This window comes from Quercus robur, chromosome 9, assembly GCF_932294415.1.
Source record: "Quercus robur chromosome 9, dhQueRobu3.1, whole genome shotgun sequence".
Taxonomy (NCBI): Eukaryota; Viridiplantae; Streptophyta; class Magnoliopsida; order Fagales; family Fagaceae; genus Quercus; species Quercus robur.
The window spans coordinates 25,524,669-25,545,550 of NC_065542.1; the positions used below are offsets into that span (position 1 = coordinate 25,524,669).

At 34.9% G+C, this 20,882-nt stretch overlaps 1 protein-coding gene across 2 annotated transcripts in view; it reads left to right on the plus strand.

The window, feature by feature from the left end:
- Window positions 1-1,583: 1,583 nt before the first annotated feature.
- Window positions 1,584-20,882, plus strand: part of LOC126700050 (laccase-15-like) — a 58,740-nt gene continuing 39,441 nt past the window's right edge. The window contains exons 1-6 of one of the 2 annotated variants that reach the window (XM_050398031.1): window positions 1,584-1,744; window positions 1,937-2,088; window positions 2,199-2,443; window positions 2,617-2,745; window positions 4,259-5,206; window positions 5,522-5,602. In XM_050398031.1, coding sequence (XP_050253988.1) covers window positions 1,658-1,744; window positions 1,937-2,088; window positions 2,199-2,443; window positions 2,617-2,745; window positions 4,259-5,206; window positions 5,522-5,602 — 1,642 coding nt within the window. In that variant the 5' untranslated portion in view covers window positions 1,584-1,657. Of the gene's footprint in view, window positions 1,745-1,936; window positions 2,089-2,198; window positions 2,444-2,616; window positions 2,746-4,258; window positions 5,207-5,521; window positions 6,014-20,882 lie in introns of those variants that run through there. The other variant, XM_050398030.1, reaches the window with a different exon arrangement.

Consider the following 20,882-nt stretch of genomic DNA (forward strand, 5'->3'; position numbering starts at 1 on the left):
ACAACAAGTGTCCGTTATCTTTTGTATTATCATCTTTTGTGTGTGGGACAATTCAGAAAGAAAAAAAGAGAAATCCAAAATTTGCATCCAATGTGATCATACTTCATTTGAACTTAAAAGGACTCCATGGCAATGCAAAGATATTATATGAGGTATGATTTACGAGTCTCTTATGACATCATATATTATAAATAAATAAAAATCTTATGACACCCTTTTAGCAATTTTTTTTTTTTTAAAGAAGTCCTATGAGATCTTGGTCCAGTCTGCCACCTCTGATAATTAATTAATTATATCATACTTCTCAACTCAAGGATAAGAGTAAAAAGGTCATCCCCCCAAGCAATTGATTATTCTATTCTATGCCTCCAACTATCCCTCTCTTTTTTGGGTGATTTCCGTTCATATTGGGTGGATTGCAAAAAGTGAATCTTGGAGGATTTGCATTCTACGTTTTTCTTTTCATTCCTATCTACCTATGATGGAGAAAATCAATTGTCTTTCTTTCATCTTTCTTCTATTCTCTCTCCTCTTTCCATCTTTTGAAACACGTATTGATATTCTAAAATTGATAATAACAATTAATTTTAATGAAATTAAGTTTCCCATCCTGGTTTTATAACCCATTAATATCTATAAATTAAAGGTAGCACTATTCCACTAGGAAAAAAATGGGGAGAGAGAAAGAGCGTAAGCATGTTTGGCTTGGTTTATAAGTCGGTTTATTTGATTATTTGACTTATGTATAGATTTTTAAATTTTATTTTATTTTTATAAATCATTTTTAAAGTAAAATAAACTAAAAAAACCTAATAAGTTCGTTCAAACACAAAATCATATTTAGAAAATTCAGTATTCATTTGCACTCCAAAGTGGGATTTGCACGTATATACAATATGGAATTTGCTTGAGTTATTTTAAAAAACGAGTTGAAGAAATAATTATGAGTACGTACTGTAATTATGTGAGGTAAGAATCTGAGTTAAATTTCCTAGGGACTGAAATGCTAAGCACAAAGGAAGCAATTTTTTTTGTTCAAAATGAAAATTACTGAATATATTCTTTTTTATATGAAAAACAGATAGAACATTCCAAATGATTCACTTTTGATTTTTGAGTAACAAAACTTTTCCACGTTCCAAATGACTTCTAACTTTTGAGCAACATTTCATGGGAGCATGACAACGTCAATCCATATAAAAAAAAAAACATAGTTTTAAAGCTAGAAGTAAAGTTATAATATTAATTAGTTTGCCAATTCTAAAATCAACATAGTTTTAATAGAAATATATTTCTATTAAAAAAATTTCTTTTAGAAGATGCGATAACATTAAAAAAATAAAAATAAAGAAATACTCGTTGTGTTGTTGTCAACAGTATTATATATCTTTGACTTGGTCTTGAAGAGAATGAAAATCTCATGGGGAAATACAAGTCATCATCAACCTGTACCGTACGTTACCACCAGTAGAGTTAAGTGTACAGTTAGGTAAGCATCTAAATGGTCCCATGCCACCTTCACCGGTAGAGTTAATCATGTTTCCTGTTAGCCTCATGTCTCTATATAAACGGTACCTAGCTAAGGAATTCACTAAAAAACTACAAGACTGAAAAGAAAAATAAAAAGGTTTCCATTACCCACCGCTCCCAAAAAAAAATGTGGTTGAACCTAAAATTTTTGAGTTGGCTAGTCTTAATTGTCGGTGCCATTCATTGCCAAGCTTATGTTCATCATACTTTTGTGGTAAGTAACTTATACGATAAAAATTTCACTATTCATTTCATGAAATGCAATTGTTTGATTTTCTACATCATGAATAGAGATATATATATACGTACACACACTGCATGCATGTACGTAGTTGTATACCTATTAATATGTACACATGCTTCGTTATGAGTTATAGCATCTATGTGTGTAAACTTTGGATTGTAGATAAAAGAAACTCCACACACGAGACTGTGCAGTACAAAGAACATCTTGACAGTAAATGGCCAGTTTCCAGGACCAGCACTACATGTTCACCAAGGAGATACTATCTTTGTTGATGTCCATAACCAGGGCAATTTTAACATAACTATTCATTGGTATCATTCTGATCCGTGCACTTTTGTTTTGACAGAAGAAATCGAAATATATAAGGAACTGCTAATTAATTATGCATTGTATATGATAATATTAATTTACAATTTTATAGGCATGGAGTAAAACAACCGAGATATCCATGGTCAGATGGCCCTGAATACATCACACAATGCCCCATACAACCGGGTGGAAAGTTTAGACAAAAGATTATATTTTCCACAGAAATAGGGACCCTATGGTGGCATGCTCATAGTGAGTGGTGGCGAGCAACAGTTCACGGTGCTATAATCATTCATCCTAAGAAGGGAACCAAATATCCTTTCCCTCTTCCTCATGGAGAGGTTCCAATCATATTTGGTATTATAAAATTAGCCTTCTCAATAATTGGGACTTTTTTTTTATTTTTTTTTATTTGTCTTTCAAATTTGAAGAGTCAAGTTGTACGTATGTGTAACTTAAAAGTAAGAAAATGTTACACAATTTGACCAGAAAAATATTTTTGAAATGACTGGAAATCTTTGATTATGCAGGAGAGTCGTGGAAGCAAGAAATATTGGCAATTTATGATGAAACTATTTATACTGGAGGAGCCCCTAATGTTTCTGATGCTTACACTATCAATGGACAACCTGGTGTTCTTTATCCGTGCTCAAAACCAGGTCAAAGATTCCTAAAGTTTTATATGTATAGAATGTTTATAATCATTTATTTTCTACCAAATGCTTCTAAGATTGACGTTACTAATTAGAATGAAAATGGAGGAAGATTGAAGAGTACCGGTAAGAAGATAAACACACTACTAATTCCATAGAAAAATGTGTCCCAACTTCCAAGGAAAAAAAATGAAGTAGGAAACGATGTTTTTGACAGTATATATCCTAGTCCAAGTGTGTTGAACTTTAAAATGTACACGGTGATCAGTTTTTATTAAAGCATGGTCTTATCACCAGCAAGCTAGACCTGGACCATATAATGGAGTTTGGTTTATTAGTTTTTTGAACAGGCTTTAGCTTGCTCTTGATTAACTTTATTTCCTTTTATACATGAATTAATAAGCATAATGACTGGAATTTTGATTTTTGAACCTCTATCAATTCGTCCTTAGGTCCAAACCTCTTCTCCTAAATTATAATTAAGGTTAAGTAAGTGGCTTAATTAATTTTAAAGTTTTAAATCTATAGAATAAAATATTCAAGTCAAGTTATGTTGGCCTTGGCCTAAAGTACTCCCCAAAAAAACTCTTATTCATGTTTTGATTGCTAATGATAAATTATCAATTGACTTAAAAACTAAAATGGTTAGGAAAAATATGAATTTAATTATTTAACAATTTCAAATATTTATCATCATATTTCTTATCCATTATTGTTCAAACCCCAGTATGGTTTTTTCTAAGTAAATTTTTTTGCACCTAAAGCATGGAGTAGTTGATCATTCAGTAAAAAAAAAACAACAAAAAATAGCACGGATTTGATTTAATATATGTTTGTAATGTGTAGGGGGTCTATTACATTGAGTAGTTTTTTTTTTACTCAAAATTAAGGCAACTTAATTATTATTAGTGCCACTTAGTTAATTTAAATGTAAGTAACTTTTTTTTTTAATGAAAATTGATTAACTTTTTTCAAGGATTAAGGCTCATTGATTTATAATCCATATATTTTAAATTGATAAATAATAACATTTGATACGATACTTAGACTTATTGAGGAAATTACTTGCAATTGGTAAATGTCATAGTTCAAACAGTAGTACCAAGACTCGGTGAACTTTAACCCAATAAGATGCAAGTGGCGGTAATACTTAAAGATGGTTAGAATAGTAAAGTCATCGTCTTAGCCCTAAGAAAGAAAGAAAAAATTCATCCTTCTTAGAAAGGCAATAACCGATTGTCAAATTACTAAGTTTTTATCAAATGATACTCTTTTTTTTTTAATCAATTTTTTTAGGACTATACTATTTATCACAATTTTTGTTACAAATTGTCAATTGTGAATAGTGAATAGTTACTTTCACATATACCTTAATATTATTCCATATATCATGATCACAATTACCGTTTTTAAGTAGTAAAAAAGATTATGGTATAAAAGTTGTGTCCATAAACTCTCTTCATCTGTTTTCTCTTTTTGGCTTAAGTGTTAGTCTACTAATGCGATTTACCACTTGCAGACACATTCAAGCTAAAAGTTTATCATGGCAAGACTTATCTCCTCCGCCTTATCAACTCTGCCGTGATGGATATTCTCTTTTTCGCCATTGCCAAACACAATGTCACTGTTGTGGGAACAGATGGTAGTTACACCAAGCCATTGGAATCAAGTTATGTCACAATATCCCCTGGCCAAACCATCGATGTTTTGCTAAAAGCGAACCAGAAATCTGACCACTATTACATGGCTGCTAGAGCATACTCAGCTGCACCCGGTGTTGCTTATGATAACACAACCACCACTGCTATTCTCGAATACAATGGAAACTATACCCCATCTTCACCTCCTTCCCTACCTAATAATCTTCCTTACTTTAATAATACCAATGCCTCAGTTAGTTTCACAAGTAGCCTCAAAAGCTTAGCCGATAAAAATCATCCAGTCAATGTCCCAATAAACATAACCAAACGTTTATTTTTTGTAATCTCAGTCAACACGTTCCCATGTCCTAACAATTCATGTGCAGGTCCTAATGGGACCCGACTAGCCACTAGTGTCAATAACATAAGCTTTGTGAACCCATACATTGATATATTACAAGCTTATTATGGTCATGTCAATGGGGTATTTGGGACTAATTTTCCAGATTTCCCACCATATTTATTTAATTTCACTGCTGAGGACCTGCCATTGTACCTAGAGACACCTAGACATGGGACCAAGGTTAAGATACTGAAGTTTAACACAACTGTGGAACTTGTCTTTCAAGGCACGACTTTGGTGGGCGGGAATGATCATCCAATGCATCTCCATGGATATAGTTTCTATGTGGTTGGAATGGGTCTTGGAAACTTTGACAAGGATAAGGACCCATTGAGATATAATCTTGTTGACCCTCCTTTTATGAACACCATTGCTGTTCCCTTAGATGGCTGGACTGCCATTAGATTCAGGGCCAACAATCCTGGTTTGTCAAACTACTAAAACTTTTTTTTTTTTGTCTTTTTTAATAACTCGCATTTAAGGTTCAATTTGTGTCCAGTGCATTGGAACACTAAATGTGAACGTATTCAAAATTGAACACGTGTCAATTTTGGATCCCGTTAAATATTCAGGATATTAAGGTTTAAATTGTGTTCAGTACATTAGAGTATTAGATATAATACATATCTGACCACATGTCAATCTTGTATTCTGTCCAATGCTCAGGATGCAACCTTTGCCCCCTCACACTTAATACTAAAATGATGATGATGTTGTTTTTTATGTTTTGTGATGATAGGAGTTTGGTTTCTGCACTGTCATTTTGATCGACATATGACATGGGGCATGGACATGGCATTTGTAGTGAAAAATGGGAAAGGTCGAAAAGCACATATTTTACCGCCACCACCAGACATGCCACCCTGTTGAAGTCAGTGCAAGCTCCAAACACCATGTTGGTTCATTCCTTATGAGTAGTTACATCAAATGATAGGGGAGACATAAGCATTTATGAAATGGGCCTGTCCGTTCATTTGTTTGTTTGTTTTCACTGTGCTCTTAATTTGTTCGGTATGTCTGTAGTATTATTGTTTATAATTATAATTTGTGGAATTATTACCATGACAATCACGGTTGCTTCCACAACAATTTGTGGAGGAAAATAATGAAATTTTTGTGGAAGAAGTAATTTATTTGTTCTCATAGTATATGGGATACATTGTATATAGAATTAAATAAAGCTGTGTGATTAAGTAGTACGTAGAAATAAATCAAATATTATTATTGACTAGATATTTGTATGATTCATCAAGATTGGACTCTCTCTCTCTCTCTCACTCTCTCTCTCTCTCCATATATATATATATATATATATGTATGTATGTATGTATAATTTTTTAAAAAGTTGCCCACACATTTTATTTAAGAGATCTTGAAAATGCAAATCCATATTCTTTGTCCAATATATTGGCCAAAATAAAAAAAAATTCACTACTATCCTTAATCAATATGACAAGCATGTCACAGTTATTTTGATATAGATGAAACATGTTCCTTCAAATTTCAAAGCTGCCATTCAAGCCGATTTTTAACTTTGCTTTAATGGAATTTGCAATTTTTTTCTCCAAAAAAAAAATTATATATATATATATATATATATGTATGTATATATATTGTTGGGTATGTTTTAAAAATTAAGCCCATTAATTCTTTTAGTTGGAAAAAGCCCAAACAATGTACAACTCATGTGACGTTAATTTTGACACTTAAAAGGAAAAACCTAAAGAAAAACAACGGCCAAGATTTCACGTGGTAGGTGGAGAAAACAAAGAAGATTAAAAAATAAAAATAAAAAGAGGAGGAGAACATCAATCAAATCGAACAAGGCGAGGAGAAAAGGATTTGCATGGGTTTGGATTTGAAGGGATTTTAGTTTATTTAACTTTTATATACTTTCTATTTTACCCACAATATTTTTTAATTACGGATGTTAACAGAGGAATGATGTATTTATCCATTTATTTATATATTATTATTTTCTTCCATTTCCACCTATAACTAATTAAAGGAAAATATTAAATTTATTACAAATTTTATTACATAATTAACCTTTACAAACTAATGTAACAATAATATAATTGATGTCACTTCACCAATGCAACAAATGAATTTCAAAATTATTTTTTAGTAGTTGACTGATTGGTCACACGTCAATTTGTAAATGTTAAATATATAATAAAATGGATGATACTAATTAATTCCTATCATCACTCTTAAAGGAGGGATATCTTCCCTTCGCTCCGCTCATTTCCTCTTCTCTCCTCTGCTCATACTTCCCTTTAATATCCTTTCATCTCCATCCAAACTTAAAAACAAAATAATTAAAATGAAGAAATGCAGAAGAGTGGGTTAGCCCATGAATTGGTAACAAAATAGTCGTATTAGTCCTATAGATAAAGTTACAATCCGTAAAAAATTGGACTCTCTTAATGGGATAGTTAACATAATGTTTGAAGGGAATTGAGCTTAATTAATTGATTACTTGAAATCTCAATACAACTATGACTTTTATCGTTTGATCTTTTGAAAAAATTTTATAGTTTGATCTTAAGCCTACATCACAAACAAATAATATGAACCAGAACAAATTTTTTTTTTTTTTTTAAAGACTAAATTACAAACAAATAGAAGAATATCAAAGATTTATATATATAATTTGATTCTAAGCTAAGCCTACATCTACAGGTGGTGATGAAAATATAATTTCAATAAAAAAATTAGAGCGATTACAGTAATAATATAAAAATCAATCTCTCTCTCTCTCTCTCTCTCTCTCTCTCTCTCTCTCTCTCTTTTTTACTATATCAATATTTATACTTTTACGGCTTTTCTGTCAAAAAAAAAAAAAAAAAAAACCCTAAAAACACTCCCACTCATAGTTAGCATATATACCCCAAGAAATATAGCCTACGAAAAAACCAAATCAGTTGTGTCTAAGAACTAAAGCATGGCTGTGTGAATTGATGTCGGTAAGTTCAGCAATTCGTGGTTAACAATCCAAGCCGTACGTGTAGAACAAGTATTCCTCCTAAGTTGTCTCGTTGCTGTACTACAAGGAAACCAACAAATAATTGAGTCGGAGTCAAATTCTTTTCATTTCATGAGAAGTAACTGACTTTCCATTCTAGATTTCCAATTCCAGACAAGACTGCTGTGAGATTGTAGTGAGTTAAGACTTTCTCTCCATTTATGGCATGGATTCTTTAATTTTAGCTGGCGTGAGCCACGTTGGGTTAACGGAAATGTCAGGCTTGAGGTTGATGTATTGTGAGTCTGTGACTGCAATTTTGTGGCTGTCGTGACGCAAATATGAAAGGTTAATTTACGTGTTAAGTTGTTTACATTCACAGTGAAAAGCTCTCGGTTTTTTTTTTTTTTTTTTTTTTGATGAACTGCAAATCTAGTGAAAAGCCCTCAATGACTATATAATTTATTGAACTCATTATATACAGTGAACCAAAATGTAGGGTTTAGAGATTCCTAAGATTTTATATTTTCTTTTCTTTTTTTAATTGACATCGTTAAAATTTACTTTTTAATGTCTCTATCTTTTTTTTCCAATCTATTTCATCACTGTGAGTGAAATACTACTTATCAAAAAAGAATCAATAAAATTAATAATGATTTGCTCTGTAAGAGATAAAAGTATATAATTTTTTTTTTTACTCGTTTATTCCAATAGTCGAAAAATATGTACATGCATGTAATATACAGACATTATAATTAACTGAAATTATTGATAGATTCACCTGAATAATTCTGACATGCAACAATTAATTGATAATAATAATAACAACTTGTGCGTGCAACTAATAAATCTAAGTACAATAAGATTTCAATCAAGAAACAAATTAAAAGAATCTTAATACTTTAATTATCGAAAGAAGAAATTAATTGCATTAGATACATTAAAAGGTAACTACATCTTAATTAAACCCTGCCATAAGAAAGTGGCCGGCCCTAGAGGCCAATAGACCTATATCCATTATCATTAATTAATGTGCTCTTTATTTATGTTCTTTCAATGACTAATTGGGTTATAAATTTCCACCACAACTTTTCTAAATAATCCGTAAATAAAGGAAAACTTGCCACCACGGTTACTCTGGAAGCATAGTAAGCCTTAAAAAAGACGTTGGGTTTTTCAATAGAGCTAAAAGAGAAAATCAATAAATTGAAAAATGGAAAGAAACTATATTCATATATGTTTAAGTTATATACTTAAACAGAAAATGGTGTTGTGTCCTCCAAAATCTGTGGACCAAAATACAAAGCATACATGCCTAACTGTTGGTTTTTTGCATACATGCCTAACTGTTGGTTTTTGAAAAAACCAACAGTTATACATAATGCAATAGGCTTGAGTTACAATTTAGGCCCAAGAAAAATTAAACCTGCCCCCCTATCTCCAAACTCTTGGCCCCTTTTAAAAAAAAAATATATGCCTAACTCTTGGCCCCTGAAAAAAAAAAATGTGCCTAACATACTCATTTATGTTATTTGTGTCTCTTTTTGTGACTGTATTGCTGTTGTTGTTGCTGTTTTTTTTTTTTTTTTTTTAATAATTTTTCTTTGTGAAATATGTTGTAAAACTGTGAAGTGTTGAGTGTGTGTGAGTGTAACCTATATATTATTACTTATTAAAAGAATAGATAGAGTGAGTAATTACTAAAAAGTTACTTAGTAAAGTTAAAGAAACTTATAAAAAAAGAAGAAGTAAAGTTAAAGAAAAAATAATAATTCTACAGTTAATAAAAACATTTGGTTGGCTAAAGGGTTGTCGAGGGAAATGTATTAGCTATAACAAGTTAATAAATTTATAAATTGAAAACTAAATTATGAATTGATAAGTAATAAATTTATAATTAATTTCTTATGCATACTGTCCAAATTCTTATATTTGTCTTTATTTAGTAATAATAATTAGTCCTTTTGTTCTTAAATAAAAAAAATAAAAAAACAAAAATTAGTCCTTTTGTGAGATTCAATCTTAGAAAAATTTTGCTCTCCATAACTCGAAACTTTGGCTTCGTCCCTGGGGACGCTTGGTTGTCTTTGTTAATTGTTATACAAGGAGAAAATAGAAACAATTGAAAGTGATAGGCCAAGAATGTATTGACCCCTTGTGATAAATTAACCAATTGATTTAGCCAAGTTAATTAATTAATTCAATTAACATGCAAAACGCATAGTAGCACAAACAAATCACCAATTAACTAAATACAGCAGAAATTAAATTAACACGGTGATTTGTTTACGAATAGGGAAAACCTACACGGTAAAAACCTCACCAGGTGATCTTAAGGTCACCACTCCCGAGAATCCACTATTATCAAAACAAACGGTTACGAGTAAAAGAATCACAGTACCTTATACCAACTTACAGTTGAACCCTTACCCCAATACCCAATTGGACTTGTTTTGTAGTGTCAATCTCTCATTTTCAATGCATGGCTCCCAGTACGTGACTAACCAATAGATGCACGGATCCCAGTATGCGACTTAATCACCAACTTGAGAAAGATGTGGCTGCAAAGTTCTTCAGTTCATCACACAATGAAGATCGCAAAGCTCCTTGGTCACAAAACCCTAAGGTGTACAAACACAGCAGCTTTTTTAAGAGAAAAATGAACTAGGGCAAATTCTGTCTCTAATCACAATTTGCATGAACAAAACTTTTTGTAAGGTTGAATTTATTCAACCATCTAATTGGCTTTATTCCATGCCAAATTTGCTTGTAATTCAGCATTTAGTAACCCTGTATTTAGGTGGGTTTGTTGTAAGGGTAGTGAGTGAGATAGAGTGAAGTTTGCTCAAGAGTGTGCAAGAAAACAGAGACTCGCGGCTTGGCCTCGCGGGTGACTCGCGGCTGCAAGCCGCCAAACGCAGCACACGTGCCAAGCATGCCAGAAGGTGAACAATCATGCTAGCTGGAGCACTACAGGACAAAACAGGGCAACTGGCCATACGGGTTATCTCGCGGCTGGATCTCGCGACTTAGTCAAGCCGCGAGCCACCCCTGTTTTGTAAATCCTGACGTTTCACATTCCTCTCCCACTCCAGTATAAATACCCCTTTTACCCTCAAATGTAAGAGGGCTTCCAGAGAGAATTTTGAGAGAGAAACCCTAAAGAAAAACAAGATTGATTCACCCACAATCTATACATTAGAGTCTCTTCAAATTCCTCAACTCTCTTCTTCTCCATTGTCAAATCCTTGAGAGGCATCTTACCAAACCTTGTTCTCACCATTTTCATTACTGTGAGAGAGTTGTTTGGATTTCTGGGAAGCAGTTAGGAAGGAATCAATCTTCATTGGTTGATGCTACGGTCTAGTAGCGGAATCCGGGAAGCTAGAAAAGAAAAAGGTTCGACGCAACCTCGTTGGAGCAAGAAGCTTGGAGGGCTTAGGTGCACTGGGTAGATTAGGATTGGAGGGTCTATTGTTGTCCATGTATCCCAACTGTATTTTCTAGTGGATTGCTTACAGCTTGGAGGGCGGCGGAGAGGTTTTACGCCAAGGGCTTCGGTTTCCTCTTCGATAACACATCGCGTGTTGTCTTTGTGTTTACATCTTCCTTCCTCTTTATCTTTGCCTTTTTATTATCTGCTGTGGGTTGTGATTTTAATTTGGCTTAGATAGTTTTACCAATTCCATATTGTAGCTTATGTTAAGTTTTTGCACACTAGTTGTTTGACATAATGCTTGAATTGGTTAAGTTGTAATTTGGGGGTCTAAACGTTCAAGGGTGTTTACACACATATTTGAACTTTCAATTGGTATCAGAGCGGGTACACTCTTATTGGTTTCAGTACCATTGTGTGATCCTTGACTCCCTTTTGAGATGGATCGGTCTCAATCCCTAAATGCACCTCCATATTTTGATGGTAGTAATTCTGCTTTTTGGAAAGTTCGCATGAGAGCCTTTCTGTGTTCTATTGATGAATCTGTTTGGGATGCTGTTGAGATTGGTTGGACCAGACCTGAGGTAGCAAAATCCACATGGGATAAGGCAGCACTTGCTGCATCTAATGCTAACAGTAAAGTACTCAATGCTATTTTCTGTGGTGTGTCTCCAGATGAATTTCACAGGATTTCTCACATTACCATTGCCAAAGAAGCATAGGAGATATTAGAAACCACCTACGAAGGCACGAAGAAAGTGAAAGATACCAAGTTGCAAATGCTGACCACTCGGTTTGAGGAGCTCAAAATGAGTGAGGATGAGTCATTTGACTCTTTCTATGGGAAGCTAAATGAGGTGGTTGTCAGCAAGTTCAATTTGGGGGAGAAAACGGAGGATTCTAAAATTGTAAAGAAGATCCTTCGATCATTGCCGGAAAGTTTTCGTGCTAAAGTGACAGCGATTGAAGAGAGCAAGGACCTTGATGACATTAAAGTCCAGGAGCTGGTTGGTTCTCTTCAGACCTATGAGATATTGCTGCCCAATCAACGAAAGAGTAAATCTCTTGCCCTTAAGACCATTAATGAGAAGATGGAAGATCAAGACTCATCGAGAGAAGATGTGGTTGACAAACATGTTGCATACCTTGTTAAAAATTTCAGAAAATTCTTGAAATTCAAAAATAATGGTAAATTTGGTGATAAAGGAAAATTCCAAAGTTCAAGAAGGGAGAAAAGGAATTCAAAAGGAAAGATGGAAAAGAATCCCAACCTACACAAGGTGTCACTTGTTTTTAATGTAACGGGCATGGACACTTTAAGAAGGAATGTCCGAATTATTTGAAATCGAAAGGCAAAGTGTATGCCACGACATTGAGTGACTCGGATTCATCTGACTCAGAATCTGAAGAAAGCTGTGATGGAGAGGGGAACTACTCAGCTTTTATGACTATTGCTCATGTTGAGTCTTCAGACGAGTTGAATCTGCTTATATGAGACCTTGGAAAACATAGTGATGAAGAATCACTAAGAATTGTTGAAGAATCAGATGCTGAAGAAGATGAAAGCACAGGCAATCTTCAAGAGAATTATAACTCACTCCTGGAGAAGTCGGGTGAGTACACAAGGGTGGCCAAGGCTGCTGTGAGAAAAATGAAGAAGGTAGAGGAGGACTACAAAAGTCTCCTAATCCAATATAGGGAGGCCAAATGTAAGATAGAAACACTAAATGGTGAGCTGTCTGAAGCTTACACAAAAGTGAGATTTCTTGAGCAAGAGGTTGTGCAAGCAAATGCTAAAATAGAGAGGGTCACCACCAAGAAGCTAGATGATGTTATTTCATCTCAAAAGAGTTTTTCAGACAAATCTGGATTGGGATATACCGGAGGAAGTAGCTCATCTAGAAATGTCACTAAAAAAGTGAAGTTTGTAAAGGCTAAAGATCCAGTTGCAGTTGACCTTACTGCTGAGAAGCTCAAGATGGAGGAGAAGAAGAATGTGGAGAACCAACGGTTATTGAATTCTCGCAATCAATCTGTGGGCAGGTCTGAATCTCGTGCCAAGTCACGCCCACGACCACAAAGAGGTCCTAGAGCAACTTATGTGTGTCATTATTGCGAACTTCAAGGGCATACTCGACCAAATTGCCAAAAACTAAGAGCAAAAAATAGTGCAACTCCTCAAAGGTCACGAGGACCTAGAAATGATAGAAGAGATTGGGCAGGTGAACAATCTAGAGATCAGAATGGTGATCCCGGAATGATGAACGTGATGAAAATGATTGGTGCATTCACCAACTGCTTGGAAAGTTTCTCACGAAGGTTTGAAAGCCCTAACTCCCATACCCAATCCTATAAGGAAATCACCCCAAATGCAAGTGACGTGTGGGTGAAAAAGGGTTCTCATGCATAAGCATTACAACATGTCCATGCATTAATACTTCCTATGCTTTGCGACGATGTTTGTTTGTTTGCTTGTTGTTGGTTGGTTTGCTTGTCTACTTATACATACTTTTATTTTATTTCGTTTTTTATCAATCTTTTTCTTCTAGTGTCAAAAATCCAAAAATCACATAAAAATTAGAAAATCAAAAAGTTTGATTGACATTGTTGAGCTTTTGTCTCAAAACTTGTTTTGCCTTGTACCTTTGTGCTAATGGCTTTGTGCATTTTCGAGCATTGCTTGTTTTCTTGCACTCATATCACTGTGGGAGAAATCTTGAAATCTATGTGATTATTGTAAATAGATCTTCAAACTTATCATGAATGATTAGTGAATGGTTATGTTGATCTTGAGACATGCATAGACTTGTGTCTATATATCCTCCCACTCTTTATTTTTGTTTTTGCTAAGAAAAGCTCACCAAATGTAAATCTCCAAATGAAAAGAGATATTAAGCTGCAAAAACCTGTCGCACATTCTAGTATTCGACTAGGAAAAAGGGTAAGCGACCTTATATTAAAGAAAATGTTTATTCAAAAAGCCAAAGGCTTATTCATTAAGGTGAAATATCAAATATCACTCTCACAATGAGAGGTGATTGCCTCAAAAGATCAAAATGATCAAAGGTTATGATTGAAAGTGGAGTCAAATGTAAAACTCCAAGATATGTTATCAAGTTTTGTGGGAGGTCATATATACATATTTCTATAATTGAGATGGTTCACATGATCTAGTGCTAATCGTATATGCCTTGGTTGAATTGATCATTGAAGTTTCACATTAGACTAGGGACTATCTCATTGTTGATATTCACACACAACACACAAGTTTATGTTCAATAAATGCCATATTCATTTGTGTGATTGTACTTGATGAAATGTGTTTTCACATGCTCAATCTTTGTTAATTCAAACACAAAAAGATTTTTGAGTGTTTTAGGTGTTTTTGGAAAGTATTTTGTTTAAAAATCTGAAAATTTTCAAAAATCCAGTTTTGCCCTGTTTTGGCGGCTCAGTCGCGTCTTCACGGGTCATTTTTGGCGACTTGTTCGCGAGTGGAGGGTCCAGTCGCAAGGGTTACTCAGAGATTTTCGCGGCTCAACTCGCGACTCACTCGCGGGTAGACCTTCCAGTCGCGAAAAACACTTAGAAAATTTTTCAAATTTTTGTCCTTGAGTGTTTTGGCGGCTTGAACTGGCGACTTGTTGGCGACTCTCTTAAGTCGCGAAAAATGCGTGTTTGGCAAAAATAGGGACAGTTTTTAAATCTTTTTCAGTTTTCCCTCGAACATTTGTGACTGTTCATCTTCTTTCTCAACTGTCTCCTTCCCAAACACTCCGTGTACCCATTTTCAAACCTCATTGGTGCTTCATTTCTTATCCAAATCATCAAGAAAAGGTATGGGTCTTGTTTTCCTCATCTCATTTTCCCTATTTCATGGATATTTTTATTTACCATTTGGATTGATATTGTGTTCGAAACATTTCTCTCTTTGTGTGATGGGTATGGCTTGTTATGTTTGCTGTTGTTTTCATCTGTTTTCATGTTGAGTGGTCACAATGTGCTTTTTCATTGTTCTGATAATTTCCTGTTGTTGATTCTGAAAATCTTTTGTTAAATGGGTTTGGTTTTTATATGAATTGCTCATTTCACTTGTTTGTGTGTTGATGTTGGCTTACGGCATTGGTTTACTGTGCTTTAATGTTTATATATTGTGTGGTTGATGGCTTCTTGAAAGTATTCTTTTGAAACAACTTTTTCTGAATGTTGTGTCTCACAGCCATGTGCTCTAGTTTGGATGCTCTGATCCTTCATTTCGAAATTTTTTCCCATGTTCATATCTTATGTGCTATGTTTTATGATATCTGTTCTTAATGCTCGGATGCTGTCTTGGTATGCATATCATGGTCATGGTAGATTGTTTCATTGACAGTTCTGTTTGAACTTGTCTCTCTATGCCTTTTGCACTATCACCATTTTGCTGCATCTGTCACATTGTGCACCTTAGTATTGATGGAAGTTTGGTTGGGTCTGCACTATCTTAAGTTTGGTTGGGTCTGTTTTTTTTTTCACTTCTATTTGCATCGAATAATGTTGATATTTATCTTGTGTGGTACTGTTGTTGGTTCTTTGCTGTGGGCCTATTCTCTTGCAGATGTCTCGTTGATCTTCCAGGGGTAAAGACATTGTTGCTGACAATCCAGCGACACCAGTTGCTAAAAGGACTCGACTATCATCACAAGCATCTCAAGACCCCAATGAGGAGAGGTTCAGAACTCCGCTTACCTCACACATCTACTCAAACATCTTTGACAAGTCAACTCCTATAGTGGAACGGGTGGTGGAGTTTAACACATTAGGGACCACCTTTATCCCTTGTATCTTTGAGCAACGAGATTGGGCAAACTTGTTTGGGAACTTTGACGATCCAATGGATGAACTGGTCAAAGAATGCTTCTCCAATGCAACTGATCTTGGAGCTGAACTTATTTTCTGGGTCAGAGGAAAAGAGTTTGGCATTTCTCCAAACTCCATCGCAGATCTTCTCGGCATCACTAGACCTCAGAATGTGGATCTAACTCCGTACGATGATCGAACTCCAGAGGTTGAAGAAATTCTACAAATCCTAGGATCCAATCATGAAGTATCCAATACAGGAACATCCATCAGCACCGCAAAGTTTGCACCAGAGCTGACCACACTGAAGTTGATCATGTTCACCAATCTCTACCCACTGTCCAACACTATATTCATCAATCTTGGGAAAGCTCTATTCCTTTGTGATCTTATTACAGGAGCCCCCATTGATATATTTGCTCACATCTATTACACCTTGAGGAAGACCGCGGTTTGAACTGCAGCTCGAGGAATTATTCCATTTTGCAGTCTCATCATGAAGCTCATTCTTCGTGAAGGCATTGTTCCTCCTACAGAAGAAAAAATGTTGACCCGTCAACGTCCTATTTCCATGTTCACTCTTCAAGCTAGCAAAAGTCACTCCTCTAAAACACCAAGGAGTGCTCACATCTCTCCGGTTACTCCATCTGCCCCTGAGTCAGAGACACCTGCACATACCATATCTACTTCGCGTGTTATTCCTGAAGCTTCACAAGCTAGTATTCCGCAAGCACAGATTGCTCCTCATACTGATAGAGTGGGCAGTTTACTTGAGCATATTCAGAAACGCATTGATGAGATTGTGACAATTCTCTACTCCACAAATAACCATGTCCAAATGCGTCTCGTGACTATAGAGAATCAGCTAGACGCTATTCAACGAAAGTTGGACGACAGCCTTTAGCTATTTGTGCCAAAAAGGGGGAAAGCATTCAATAAAGGGGAGAAAGTTCAAAGCGAAGTGTGCATAGTGATAGGGGGAGTACACGTATACACACATACTTTTGACATACTTTTGTTTTAAGTCTTATCCTCTAAACTTATAGGTTTATTTTTTTTGACTTTTAGTGTTTATATGGGTTTGATACACTGTGTTTTTGGTGTATATTTGTTTCTAACTCATTACTTATACTCTTGGTTTAATCTTTTATATATTTTGATGATGTTATTCAGGATGTTTTGTGTTTGTACCCATGTGCTTATGTAAGCTTTTAGGGTTAATGTTTTTATGCATAATATGTAGGGTTTATGGTTTGTACCTTGCTTAATGCAGCCTTTTATGCTATGTTGAAATCAGTACTTATATCTAAATGTCTTGCATTTTGATTTATGTACTGTCACTCTTGTGCCCTTGTAGGATTGTTCCTAGATGCATATACTTAGTGTATTATGCATTGGTTGAGTGTTGAGCATACAAGTATGTTGCCTTGTGCTTGTTAACTTGTATGTCCTTGTGTTCATTCCAAGTGTGAATGAGCACTATGATCACTACCTTGTGGTGTTCACTTGGTTGATCAAGCCATGGTTTGTTTCTTAACTCCATCTTTGCTTGATCACCTTAAGCTTGCTTCATATGCATTTCATGTTTTTCTGCATACAATGATCATGGTGTATTGTTGTGTTTCAAGAGTTTCATGTTCTTATGATTGATCAAGTGCTTCACAGCTTCTAGAGTTAGGTGTGAGTGAGTTTTGTTCAACTGTTCCCAACTCACATGTTAAGTCTAGAGTCTGTTTTAGGGTTTTGTCACGGAATAGCCAAAGGGGGAGATTGTAAGGTTGAATTTATTCAACCATCTAATTGGCTTTATTCCGTGCCAAATTTGCTTGTAATTCACCATTTAGTAACCCTGTATTTAGGTGGGTTTGTTGTAAGGGTAGTGAGTGAGATAAAGTGAAGTTTGCTCAAGAGTGTGTAAGAAAACAGAGACTCGCGGCTTGGCCTCGCGGCTGCAAGCCGCCAAACGCAGCACACGTGCCAAGCATGCCAGAAGGTGAACAGTCATGCTAGCTGGAGCACTACAAGACAAAACAGGACAACTGGCCATACGGTTATCTCGCGACTGGATCTCGCGACTTAGTCAAGCCGCGAGGTCAAGCCACGAGCCACCCCTATTTTGTAAATCCTGACGTTTCACATTCCTCTCCCACTCCAGTATAAATACCCCTTTTACCCTCAAATGTAAGAGGGCTTCCAGAGAGAATTTTGAGAGAGAAACCCTAAAGAAAAACAAGATTGATTCACCCACAATCTATACATTAGAGTCTCTTCAAATTCCTCAACTCTCTTCCTCTCCATTGTCAAATCCTTGAGATGCATCTTACCAAACCTTGTTCTCACCATTTTCATTACTATGAGAGAGCTGTTTGGATTTCTGGGAAGCAATTAGGAAGGAACCAATCTTCATTGGTTGATGCTACGGTCTAGTAGCGGAATCCGGGAACCTAGAAAAGAAAAAGGTTCGGCGCAACCTCGTTGGAGCAAGAAGCTTGGAGGGCTTAGGTGCACTGGGTAGATTAGGCTTGGAGGGTCTATTGCTGTCCATGTATCCCAACTGTATTTTCTAGTGGATTGCTTACCGCTTGGAGGGCGACGGAGAGGTTTTACGCCGAGGGCTTCGGTTTCCTCTTCGATAACACATCGCGTGTTGTCTTTGTGTTTGCATCTTCCTTCCTCTTTATCTTTGCCTTTTTATTATCTGCTGTGGGTTGTGATTTTAATTTGGCTTAGATAGTTTTACCAATTCAATATTGTAGCTTATGTTAAGTTTCCGCACACTAGTTGTTTGACATAATGCTTGAATTGGTTAAGTTGTAATTTAGGGGGTCTAAACGTTCAAGGGTGTTTACACACATATTTGAACTTTCACTTTTCTTCACACTTGCACAACCTTTAACGGCCCTTAAAATAATCCTTATATATGTTTAGGGTTGTGAGAAAAGAAAGCTCAAACATATACACACAAATTGGATGAAAATCAGCTCTGAAAAACTGAATTCCATAAACCTCGACAGATAGGGTATCTATCGAGCTAGTTGTCGAGCATCGGGCTTCAGCAGCTTTTTAAACCTCGATAGATACTAACTATCGAGCTAATTGTCGAGTTTTAAAATTCAGCACTTCTTCACTTGTCTTTTGGACAGATTTGCATGGTTTTAACACTAGAACTTAAAACCTTGTTTCTTGAAGCATTAATCACATTCTAGATCTACCCAATTACAAGTAAAGTGCGTTTTGTCAAAAGATTAGCCAATTCTAAATTGGCATATGTTCCTAACAATCACATATGTCCTAACAGAAAGTAATATAATCAGTTAAAATAGAAAAAATTAATTTGAAAGGTTAATATACGTGTTAAGTTGTTACGTCATATTTGATTCATTGTTGATGCTCATAACAAGGGCCATTATAATTAACATAACTATTCAATATTCACTGGTAACGACATGTGCATTTTTGTTATGTATATGTACTAATGCATGTGACTGTGTGCCCACTACGTACATGCCTAGCCAGCTAGGTTTGTGTGTGTGAGAGAGAGGCAGAACGATGAAAGAAATAACTGTATTATACCATATAATATATATCATATATGACATTACTTATAATTTTGATGGCATGGTACATGTAAAACAGCTGAGAAATTCATGGTTGGATGGTTCTGAATATATCATATATATATATATATATATATAGTTCCCAATACAAATAAGGTGATAGTTTTAGCCAAAAGAATATATTTCTACAGAAGAAGAAACCTTACGCCAGCATGCTCACAATGATCAATGGTGGCAAGCAACTATTCATGGTGCTATAGTCATATATCCTAAGAACAGAAGTAGTTATCCAGTTCCCCTTCCACACACAGAGGTTCCATCAAATTTGGTATCAAAGCCTTCTCAATTATTGATATTTTATCTTGTTCTTTTTCCCTTCCAAGTTTGACAACTATAAAGAAAATGTTAAATCACTATAAATGTTATGCTTTAATTCAGGGACAGAGCCAGGACTTGGAGTTAGGGGGACAAAAATATTTTTTAAAAAAATTTCAAACTCCAAATAAACGTTCATTTAATGAACTATCAATAAAGAAAAATACACAAAATTATTTTTTTTTTAAGATATTACAATACAAAAAAAAATTTGAAATTATTATGTCATTATATAGTCAATAATTTACAATCATTACACACAATAGACAAGCACTATGCATACAAGCATTCAACAACTAACCAATAAATTTTAAAGTTGCAAATAATCTCTTTAATTATTTACCAAAAAATATATCTTTAATGTTTTAAAAGACACTAACTAATAGACAAAAACAATAAAGACAAAAGTACAAAAAAAAAAAAAATCACAAAACATCACAATCTATGGCAATAGCAGTTGACTATTGACGTGTTTTATTGTGTTTGTTAGATGACAACTTTTTTATTTATAAAAGAATATAAATTATGGGCAATATTAAAAAGATAAAGACAAAGATGGGTCAGATTTTTACCTCTCTCTTTGACTCTTTTTCTCTAGTTAATAGTTTCCTCAAGTTTATTCTGTCTCTGAATCTCTCCGTCCCTACTCTTGCTCTTTGCTCTCTCTTAAGTTTTCTTTACAAGGCACAACAATGTCAAGTGTCAACACATGATTAAATCTAAGTTAACTAAACAAGGATTCAGTATGAGATGAGAGGGATACATTTGCTTCTGCAGACCTGTAGTGCCGCTGGATGCCAAACTCCTCTCATCTGTGTTCAACTGTAAGTTAATTAGGTTTTCCTTTTTCTTCTTTTCTTTTTTTTTTTCTTTTTTTTTTTTTTGAATTGCTTAGAAATCCCCCTCTTTTTTCCCTTTTATTATATGT